The sequence below is a fragment of the Periplaneta americana genome, chromosome 4, assembly GCF_040183065.1.
Source record: "Periplaneta americana isolate PAMFEO1 chromosome 4, P.americana_PAMFEO1_priV1, whole genome shotgun sequence".
NCBI lineage: Eukaryota > Metazoa > Arthropoda > Insecta > Blattodea > Blattidae > Periplaneta > Periplaneta americana.
Genome location: NC_091120.1, coordinates 23,262,233 through 23,274,257, shown reverse-complemented (window position 1 = coordinate 23,274,257; position 12,025 = coordinate 23,262,233). Strand labels below are relative to the sequence as shown.

General features: G+C 35.5%; 1 protein-coding gene across 2 annotated transcripts; it reads right to left on the bottom strand.

The window, feature by feature from the left end:
- Positions 1-1,057: 1,057 nt before the first annotated feature.
- Positions 1,058-10,623, bottom strand: LOC138697599 (EEF1A lysine methyltransferase 2). 2 transcript variants are annotated; one of them, XM_069822978.1, is made up of 6 exons: positions 10,445-10,623; positions 9,187-9,285; positions 7,443-7,527; positions 7,028-7,358; positions 5,776-5,881; positions 1,058-2,465 (listed from the first exon to the last, which is right to left on the bottom strand). In XM_069822978.1, the coding sequence occupies exons 1-5, from the start codon at positions 10,498-10,500 to the stop codon at positions 5,787-5,789; spliced, it is 666 nt and encodes a 221-aa protein (XP_069679079.1). In that variant the 5' UTR covers positions 10,501-10,623; the 3' UTR covers positions 1,058-2,465; positions 5,776-5,786. The 2 variants fall into 2 exon arrangements, with proteins under 2 accessions (XP_069679079.1, XP_069679080.1); XM_069822979.1 differs by having other exon boundaries at positions 10,376-10,492.
- Positions 10,624-12,025: the final 1,402 nt, after the last annotated feature.

The following is a 12,025-nucleotide window of genomic DNA, read 5'->3' as shown; positions in this document are numbered from 1 at the left end:
TTGAGATGAAGGTGTGTGTTTAGAGACGATTGATAGAATAGCTGCTTTGGAGTCTGACAATATAACTGCATTCCTAAATTTATTGATGTGGCATAGAAGATTCCTGAGACATTCATTTATTGCAATGATTTCACCATCAAAACTTGTTGTTCCATATCCAAGAGATCTATAAAGTGAGAAGAGACAGCACGTAACACCTGCACCGGCACCTTGTTCTCTGGAGATCAAGGATCCATCAGTGTATAAATGAAGCCAGTTTTGTGGAGGGTACCTAATATTAATTGTCTCTAAAGACAATTGTTTCAGTATTTCAGTGTTTACTTCTGATTTCAGTATTTCTTCTGCTAAATTTAGATTATATTCTATATTTAATAGAGTTAAAGGGTTTGGTTTAATTTGTAAGTTTTCTTTTGAATTCGGGATATTGATTTTCTGTTTTAATTCTTGAACAATGGATATGAAACTTTTTTGAGTTTTCAACCTACAAAGAGGACTGTATGAATGCCAATTGTTACCTGGTAATCTGATAAGTTTTTCATATTGAATCCGTGCTTTTTCTTCTATTGTCATTTTGATGCTGTTAATATTAGTGAGGAATCTCATAGAATCTATTGGCGTTGTTTTGAAGGTAAATATTGTCACTCAATTGTACCTACACCCATTTCACATTTCTGATAATCCTACTTGTCTATGGTGTAATAATCATGATGAAGATCTGGAACACATTCTTCTATACTGTTCACCCATAAACCACAAAGAAGTAAATTAAAATCATCAGTACCGGTTGCAGAAGACACAGCCCTGCAGTATATATTGACTATACCCCCAACTCTGGCTACTAGCAACAGGCATCTGTAATGAACACCGATCAAAATACCCCTCATTTCTCGTGAAAAACAACAACTGAATAGACTACAGTGGACTATAGTGGACTTTATGTTGTCAGCAAACAGCTGGATACATTAAGAAGATTGATTTGAAGGTAAATATGATAGATAACTCAAGCTGCACTCCTACATCTTGACTAAAAATTAAAAACACAATAAAAACATTTTCGCAATTTTTTTAAATAAATTTATTAAGCAATTAACTGTACATTCATATTCTCACAATCCAAATACAAAATGACATAGTAATCCAAGGCTTAAACTTAAATCCAAGTTCAGCATTTGTCATTCTATGTTAAAACCTGCAATGTATGAAGGTGGAAGGGAAGTAATTACATTTAATTTGAGAGGTGATTCTTAATGCCGAAATAAAAAACGCCTAAAATCAACTTAAAATTACTAGTTAATGAAAAGTACAAAACTAATTTATACACGACCCTGTAAGATGATAATTGGAAATTCCATTTATAGATTACAAAACAGATTACAGATTAAAGACAAATAAATTGATGTAATTTTTCCTTAAACAAAAATGCTCTAGGTCTGCACATGTGGCCGCGAAACCAGGTGGCCTGTGTTCGATTCCCGGTCGGGGCAAGTTACCTGGTTGAGCTTTTTTTTCGGGGTTTTCACTCAACCCGTTATGAGCAAATGCTGGGTAACTTTCGGTGTTGGAATTTCACCGGCATTATCACCTTATCTCATTCAGACGCTAAATAACCTAAGCTGTTGATAAAGCCACAATAAAAAATTATCTATCTTAATCTAATTATAATAAATCTTTGAAAAAATCAAAAGATAAATCTAGCAATGTTGCTTGCATACTAGGTATGTGAAATGCAAAATTTTTATTTTATTGGGTTATTTTACGACCCTGTATCAACTTCTAGGTTATTTGGCGTCTGAATGAAACGAAGGTGATAATGCCGGTGAAATGAGTCCGGGTCCAGCACCGAAGCATTTGCTCGTGTGAAATGCAAAAAAAAAAAAAAAAAAAAAAAAAAAAACACTACCAACCAAATTATAAAAAAAAAAAAAGAAATAAGAAACTCTTGAGAAGGAGAAATCAAAGTGGATTTAATCATATCATTTATGTCTTTGAGGCTGTGCACTGTTGTCAGATGGCTACTTCTTATAAAAATTAAATTTATAGTAAAATTGCTTAATAGAAGGAAATGACTATTATAGATTTGCTTTACTTGTATGATGGAGCGTTATTATCAGATAAAATAAATGCATTTATTACTCTTCCACCCTAATCATGATTTCCCGATTAACTGAGAAGTTAAGAACCCGTGTAAATATTCATTCTTTTGTAAGTACAACTTGTGACACAATTTCTCTTCACTTCAAATATAGTGTCCTTAATATGGGTATCATAATAAAATAATCTCTCCAATTATGACATTTACAGCAGAGATGTCAAACAACGTGTGGTAATTATTTACAATTAAAGGCCCTTGGTCTTCAGTTCAACTTCGAAGCTGGAGTATCATCTGTTGTACTTTCAAACAGCTTACAATATGCTCAGTGACATAGTAGTGGACATGCTTCAACATTCATCTGACGATCCTCATGCTGTGGATAAAGAAATACGCACTTACAAGTTCGTAAGATATTTTCCTTTGTGTGAGTAGAAGAAAGACGGAAATATGAAAGGTTTTTATTTTCAGAAACATTTATTTCCAGTGATATAAGAAAACTCTGCTATGTCCACTCTGAATATTGTAATTACGAGGCCTGTCTAAAAAGTATCCGACCTTTAGCCAGAAAAAATATTTCAAATACCTGACGGGGTTGGGACCCTAATCCCCTTCAAAGTGGGCCCCTTGTGCTTGCACACACTTAGCCCACCGATCCTTCCACTGCCGGAAACACCTCTGAAAGTCTTCTTTTGGAATGGTGTTCAGCTCCGTCGTCGCGTTCCGTATTATCTCTTCTCTACTCTCAAAATGGGATCCTTTCAGTGGTGTCTTCAATTTTGGAAACAACCAGAAGTCGCAAGGAGCCAGATCTGGAGAGTAGGGAGGTTGGCGAATGGTTGTAATTCCATGTTTGGCCAAGAAAGTGTGGATTAATTGGGATGAATGTGCGGGGGCGTTGTCGTGATGCAAGTGCCAGTTGTTTGCCGTACACATGTCTGGTCTTTTGCGCCGAACTGCATCATGGAGTCGCCGGAGAACATCGTGATAGTACTCCTTTGTCACCGTTTGTCCTTCCGGTGCGTATTCGTCATGCACAATTCCACGGACATCAAAGAAAACAGTCAGCATCACCTTGATTTTACTTCGCACCTGCCGCGCTTTCTTCGGCCTTGGAGACTCGGGATGCTTCCATTGCGACGACTGTCTTTTTGTTTCTGGGTCGTACCCGTACACCCATGACTCATCTCCAGTTATCACGGTGTTCAGAAACCCAGGATCAGTGTTGGCAGTGTCCAGAAGGTCCTGTGCAACGTCACGACGGAGGTCTTTTTGTTCTGGGGACAACAACTTGGGCACGAATTTCACAGCCACTCGGTTCATGTTCAAATCATCACGCAAAATTGCATGTGCAGAATCTTTACTCACTCCAACCTCTTCGGCAATCTCCCGCAAGGTCAAACGACGATCTGCCATCACCAAATTTCGCATCCTTTCAACAACAGCTGCACTCCGAGCAGTTTGGGGCCTGCCACAACGCTGCTCACTCTCCGCTGATGTGCGGCCATCTTTGAATCGGTTGAACCACTCCTTAATTTGTGTTACACCCATCGCATCTTCCCCAAACACCAGCTGAATCTTACGAATTGTTTGACTTTGAGAATCACCAAGCTTTTGACAAAATTTGATGCAGTATCTTTGCTCAATTCGTTCAGTCATCTTGCGAGAAAACTAAATCCGACAAACACTTAGAACAGCACCTTACTTGGCGACCACCAGCCAGTGACTGGCACAAGCGAATGCGGTGAAAAAATGCAAGCATGCACATTACGGTTCCTCCTTCCACCGTGCACAGTGGCGCCGCCTTAGAATCACTACTTTGCGCGGGAAAATTTAAGGTCGGATACATTTTAGACAGGCCTCGTATACCAGACAAAAATCTGTGTGAAAATTCAATTTCTGATGAGAATAAATAAAACTATATAAAATAATACCTTTCACAGTAGTCAATTTTAGAGATTGATCTCTCGAAATGTCAAATATTAAGTCAGTACCTTTAATGTGGCTTCATATAATCCTTTAATGATTAAACTTAATTTACTTCGGAATATGTATGATAAGAACTTTCTTGTGTTAAATTTTAACGTACTTTGTTAACATGTTTCGACATATTTTCGGTCATCTTCAGAACTGGTCGTTGTTGGTCTTGGCACCTCTTGTTTCCTGTGAGGGTGCGTTTGTAGTGTAGAATCAAAGAGTGTGTGTGTTTTGAAATTGAATTGTGTGTTGAGAATATCGTTGGGGTGTGTTTTCGTGTGTCTGTATATTTGAGAGAGAGAGAGAGAGAAAAAAATCTCATCCGGCCTTAATTAAGGATGACCACGAGGATCCGGAAATTAATAGCAAACAAATATAATTAATTAAATATGAATATTGTTATAAAAATAAAGTGTAATAATTAAGCACCATTGATTACTAATTATAAAATAAAATCTTAGAAGATGACTATAAAATTATACTGATAAATAAAAGATTTTATGTAAAATTAGCATATTGTTCTAGTGTGTTGAGTTTCTGGCTTTTTGGTTGGATATGCAGTATTTCCATGTCTGTGTTGATGTCTCTGTAGGTGTGGTTGGCATTTGTGACGTGTTCTGCATATGTGGAGGTGTTTTGTAATTTTGTTATGGCTGTGATGTGTTCTTTGTAACGTGTTTGAAATGATCTGCCTGTCTGTCCTATGTAGAAGTTGTTGCAGGTGTTACATTTGAGATTGTATACGCCTGTGTGGTTGTATTTGTTTGTTTGTGTTGTTTGTGTGTTGAGATGTTTTTGTAGAGTGTTATTTGTTCTGTATGCGATGTTGTAGTTTAATTTCTTGAATGAGGTTGCAATTTTATGTGTGTTTTTGTTTTCGTATGTTAGTGTGATGTATTTTTTGTGTTCTTGTGTTTGTGTTGTATTCTTCTGTTTTTTGTGGTTTTGTTTTGTCTTACGTATTATGTTGTCTATTATGTTAGGGTTGTATCCATTTTCTTGTGCTATGTATTTGATTGTGTTTAGTTCTTCGTAGTAATCCTGTTGGTTCATTGGTATGTTGAGTAGTCTGTGTACCATTGTTCAGAATGCAGCTTGTTTGTGTTGTGTGGGGTGGTTGGATGTGTTGTGTATGTGTGTTGTTGTTGTTGTGGGTTTTCTGTATACTTTGAATGTGTGTGATATTCTCGACACACAACTCAATTTCAAAACAAATACACTCTTTGACTCTACACTACGAACGCACCCACACAGGAAACAAGAGGCGCCAAGACCAACAACGACCAGTTCCGAAGATAACCGAAAATAGGTCGAAACACGTTAACAAGGTACGTTAAAATTTAACACAAGAAAGTTCTTATCATACATATTCCGAAGTGAGAAAGCGTTAAAAGTTGTGTAATCAAGATGTATACTTAATTTATATTGAATAAATAATATTACATCAACAATATGTTCGTGTATTGCAATGCAGTGTATAAAGTGAGCTGAGTTGAACTGAGATAAGATCAGACAGACTGAGCAGAAGCTATGTTAGTTAGGTTAGGTTAGGTTAGGTGAGCGAGGTGATGTGACTGAGCTAAGGTGAACTGAGCAACTGCAAATTAAGGTTATGTGATCACTTAGTTCCTGCAGTACACTTTAATAATAAATATTTATTTACACCACATGAATTTATAATGATTTCCTACTAAAATGATGTAACCTACCTTCTTAAACATTATTTTTTCTGCATTACTAGTGAAGATATCAGATTTCCTGTTTTTCCACCAAACTGGAATGTTGGGGTTGGAATTACACTAAGAAGAGAAAAATCTGAAAACACAGAATTTAACACAAACTTATATTTCTGCATTTCAATATGAAGCTATGGTTGTTGTTATAGTTATTTTCAATGGATCTAATCCATTATTCCCTGGCTTCCCAATATATTTGAACAATGTTCTTTTGATTTCACCGGAGTTACAGGAGAATGGAGAAAGTTGCACAGCGTAGAACTGCATGTTTGTATTCCTCACCTGACATAATTAGGAATATTAAATCCAGATGTTTGAGATGGGCAGGGCATGTAGCACGTATGGGTGAATCCAGAAATGCATATAGAGTGTTAAGGTAAGCGTTCACTACATCGTATCGCACTTCTCGTACAAATCGCACGCAACGGATATTTTAAGTACAGTGCGTTCACTGTAACGGCTTCACCTCATCGCCTCATCGGATTCCCCTATCAGCTGTTTAAAACATGACGTCGTACGATATTGACATTACTGAAAACAGAGGAGTTGAGGTTAGGTCTATTAATTACGTCTGTTAGCGAATAAGAATTTGTAATTGCTTCATGCGTCTTAATTGAAGAGGAAGAAACGAAAGCAATATTGGTTACATAATATATTTGCAAGAAACGACTTGATTACTGTAATGGGAACGTCTCAAATTATATAATTCTTCGCAATTTTCTACACGCGAAATAAGTTTTCCGTCTGCCATTTTGGCGCGACACTGAACATGGCACAACATAATAGTAACAGTTGACCAATTAAAATTGATTTATTAAAGAAGGCCATGATCGCACGCATTGGAAAAGTTGTCCATCTGAGAAACGTCGACGGATTTGCCGTGAGGCGATGCATCCGATACGATGTAGTGAACGCGGTTACATAACAATTACAGCAAAGATAGTCTTTTTCCGATCTGTGCGATTCGTCCGATGCGTGCGATACGATGTAGTGAACACTTACCTTTAGTTGGAAGGCCGGAGGGAAAAAGACTTTTGGGGAAGTCGAGACGTAGATGGGAGCATATTAAAATGGATTTGAGAGAAGTGGGATATGATGGTAGAGACTGGATTAATCTTGCACAGGATAGGAATCGATGGCGGCTTATGTGAGGGTGGCAATGAACCTGCAGGTTCCTTAAAAACTATTTGTAAGTAAGTATAAAAGCACTGAGAAAAATACTTACTATTATCAAAATGTGAAACTAATTCTTTTTCGGTCCAGTTACAGGAAGTTATGACCAGGAGACCCCTAGATCGTAATAGTTTCCATACATTTGATATATATGTTTCTCTTTTAATTTTGGTATCTTCAGGATGCAAACTTATAGCATCGTAAGTTCCTTTATCTAGAGCAATTGCATATTGTCTAGACAATACAGAGGAACTCTCTGTATTTAGTATATCACATTCTTCATATTCAATAGTAAGATTTTGTGCCTTGGCTATTGATGAGGCCAAATCAATGGCATCTTGAGAATAGTCAACGCCAGTAAGATTACTAAAACCTTCGCGAGCCTGAAAAGAGGATACTTTGTAAAAAATAATTACACTTCAGTTTATAAAGTCAAAGTTCAAATATTTAATTTATGTAATATTTACCAATTCAATTAACAGCATTCCATTTCCACAACCTAAGTCTATGATACTGTCGTCACTTTTCACCAAATCACTGGAACACAACCACCTAGAAGAAAAGTGTCACCGCAAGTGAAAAGAATCATCCTATATAGTAAAAACTTCTTGTAGCTTTTAAATCATTTGGAACAGGAAACATGAGTGCAAACACGCACATACTCACAAGCACACACAAAAAGGAAAAGAGATGGAGTGAGACAGAATGAGAAAAAAAGAGAGAAAGAAGGAAAACTGACAGGCATGCATTCTGCCACCAAATGATTGTTGGTTGTAAGAGACTTTCCTATCTACTACATAAATTACCAATCTTACATACTTTTCTTACAAATGTGGATTAAAACTGAGGGCATTCTTTCATGATGCTCTTTCCAGAGTATACTAACCTAATTAGTTGAAACTACTTGTGTGAGTGGCTAGAGATTGTAGCTCTATAAGAAAAGAATCTTGGGACAACTTACCTAAATTTTTTTTTTGTTTTTAACTGACTATTATCACAGTCTAGTATATACAGTCACGAAGCTTGAGTTGTTGAGGGTACTAGAAACAACAGACTGTGCCGCTACTATTTCGCATTGTCTGTGATGAGGTGATAGTAGCAATCCTAGTGATTAATAACTATCTATAGATGCATATTCCCTACATATTGAGCTTCGTGACTGTGTATATTAGACTGTGCTATTACACTTTTACTACGTCATACTACTTTTGACCAATAAAACGATACGAAAGAACATCTTTCAACCAATCATGGCTGCTTATCGCACAATTTTATCACTACCCTAGCATTTGTTTAATTTTATCACTTGCCTAGCATTTGTTTGTTTTTATCACTACCCTAGCATTTGTTTCTTTCTTTGCCAACATTTCAAACTGCAAATTCTTTAGGGTACTATAAAACATGCTTTGCGATCGTCATTTCTTTCCTACATAGATAGTCGACTGAAAATTGCAGCTCCATTCAAACATTTTGGTGAAGGTAACATTAGTGAAATAGAATTTTAGTAAGTCCATTAATATCTATTTTATTGTGTTAGAGTAGACCTACTTTATTTCTTCTAATCTTTATATACTTTCTTCTGTTTTTATCACCTCCCAACCATTTGTTTCTTTGTTTGCCAACATTTCAAACTGCAAATTCTTTACGATACTATAAAACATGCTTTGTGATCATCATTTATTTACAGCATAGACAATGACCTGAAAATGGCGGCTCCATTCAAATGTTTTGGTGAAGCTAACATTAGTGAAATAGAATTTCAGTAAGTCAATTAATATTTTATTGTATTAGAGTACTTTACTTCTTCTAATCTTTATATACTTTTTTCTAATCATGTAATAGTCAATGAAATCCCACTCGAGTTCTGATTTTCTCTAGATAAATCAAAACCTCTAGTGAGATTACTGTTGATAAAACATTGAAACCAAATTAAAATATTGCAATAATCTTTAAACGTGTTCAAAATTATCTTAAAAAAATTAAGTATCAGTACACCTAATAAACAAATGGAGTAAAAATTACAGTATTAAACTACTAACTTAATATGTTGAAAACATATCAGCAGCGATATAATTGATTAATTGACACTTAAATTGACACTAAGACAAATTAGCTGCATTTAAAAGTTCGCTCTTAAATTTATACATTTTATTACTTTATTTCTTTTTTATTAAGTCCAGCAAGCAATGAATTTGCTTTCACAAATCTCACCTTACAACTCTCAAGGCACTATCTTCTCCAAACCAAACTTCCCCTACATCTCCATATTCCTTGTAGTTTTTCTTTTCTACTGAATATGTCTCATTCCAACTAAAACAATAAAATTTCATAAAATCTCACAAGGAAAGATAACTGAGGAAAATATAAGATTCATTAAGTCACAGGCTAGCCTCGAGAATACCATGGTAATGGAGTTTGGTTCAGTTGGTTTTTGTGTACTACCGTAACTTTGTTGTAATTTTCTCTACTAAAATTTGTAATGGTAACTCATTCCTTAATGTTTTAAATTCTGAATATTTTTTACTGTAGGCTATTGTGTTATCTTTAGTATGTATTGTATGATTTTATTTTAATTTATCTTATGTCTATTGCAGCAGTCCTGCTTGCCAAGACAGCAATAAATAATAAATAAATGGCAATAATTATTTACTTTACTGATATAGTATCGGTACCATAGTTGTTGACGTGCTCAATATGCTACAAGAGAAACAAACAGAAAAGGTTAGAAATAAGGGATTTTAAGTAAGGAGAAACTTGAGCCTTTTTTTAATTGGTTATTTTACCATGTTTTATCAGCTGCTAAGGTTATCTAGCATCTGAATGAAATGGTGATAATGCCAGCGAAATGAGTCCAGGGTCCAGCACCCAAAAGTTACCTAGCATTTGCTCTTAATGGGTTGAGGGAAAACTCTGGAAAAAAATCTCAACCAGGTAACTTGTTCCAACCAGGATTTGAACCCGGGTCCACTTGTTTCAGTCAGGCATGCTAACCATTACTCCACAGCGGTGAACCAGAAACTTGAGGCAGTGTGAAAGTGTTGCAAAATTCACATTGTGTTTATGACAGCCCTGGTGTCGTTTTAAAACATAAGTAAATAATATAAGTAACTAACCTAAATCAACCTAACCTAATCCAACCCAACTTCCGGAAAGTAAGGAGTAATCTAAAACATATAGCTGGATGGAAGTCACACAGAAAAAAGTGGAGAATAGAGGATATGCACGGTATCGCTAAAGTAAATAATTACCTACGAAATAAGTTAAACAGAATTTCCAAAATACATTTTAAAGTTTAAGACTACCTTTACCTACTTTAAGTTACAAGATGATTACCCAATTATACAATTATATAATACTAAATAAGTTTGTTTTCAACAAATTTTATACATAAATACATAACTTCAACAATTTTTTGGTTAAGAAACGGTCTTCATAAATGAATACTTCCATAATCCATATAGCTACGTACTAATCCTTCGTCCCCAACTCTGACGACTCCAATTCAGACGTTTCTTCGTCGGACATAACTTAGAGTGTAATCAAAAGAAACTATGAAATTAAAGAAAAATCTATTCCAGTCACTGTCAAAGTGTATTTAATCACACACGTGCATTTGGCTACTTTGGTTGGAAATAAACAAATGGTGGTAACAGTGCTGCCAACTTGTACCTTAAAAACTCGCTAAGAAACAATGCAGAAGTCGCTAATTGATATTTATATATAGGGGGCGGATGTTGATGACCTAACAATCTACTTGAAATCATCATTAAAATGTCCTTAAACTATTACTATTATTATTATTATTATTATATATGGGGGGGGCGGATGTTGATGACCTAAAAATCTACTTGAAATGATCATTAAAATGTCCTTAAACTAATGGAAAAATGGCATAAAATCAAAAGAAAATGACAAATATTAATCACCGTACTCGCACCACAACTTCTTACGAATTAGTGACCTTGTTTCAATGACTGAGGAGGCAACTTCTTGGAATTTGGTTAAGATAAAGGAAAAGAACAGGCAACAAAATGAAGGTTTTAAGGGCAAACTATAGATTTTAATGAGGGTTTACAATCTGTTTCAATCAGGGGTAGTCCATGTCAGTGCCTTCATTCTCCGTCTCCTCCTCCTTCCGTCCTTCACGTTTGTTATCAGATCTTCCACATGAGGGAGTGTGAATGACAAAACAAATTGTGGGCGCAGTGTGCAGTCTTGAAATCTTTGCGTTAAAAATACTGTCTACTACAGTAGACATCCTTTCCGAACCATGTTGAGGAAACAACGTCCTGTCCAGGACATTGTGAAAGTTTCCCCCCTTCCAAACATAAATTCTAAAGACACCCTCGTACCAACAAAAGAACAATAGCGGTCAAAGTCCTAACTAAACTGCTGTCAAGCATTTTATATTACTTTTGTTGTGTGAAGTGAAGCCTTCAGTGGAATGAGGGATGGACTTTAGAGTTTGTTCCAAACTATAAAGCTCAAACTTCACTGTTATTCACTTATTCAGTAGGTAATTACTACTGACCTATTTGGTTAGAAAATGATTTAACAGACCTATCCGTACATAAGAAAGTAAAATGCATTTCAAATGATCTAAAAGTTCTTCAAAGTATTAAAAATGACCAAAAAATGCCGAAAAAAATATTAAAATGTCCTATTAGTTCAAAAACACCAAAAAATCCAATATAAGAAATTCTTTTTTACGTTGATATTAACATAGAAAGGATTTCTATATTAATAGGCATCGTCTTAATATGAAAAATAATATGACTTTTCATCAACATCCGCTCCCTAATATAGATCACGGATGGCACAACCAAAAATCCCTATCACATAAATATATCGTTATATGTGATCAAGGCCAAAATCAATCAGTACACAGAACGGATTTTAAAAAACTTGAAAACTTCAAGTACCTAATAAACCCGTCCAAGACGTTGAAAATCTTTCGTGTAGTTTCTTTCAGGAAGAAATTAAAGCCAGGAGTCCAACAGCATAGATTTCCGGTACATAAAGGATCATACCCCTGAATGAGAGGGCTCCA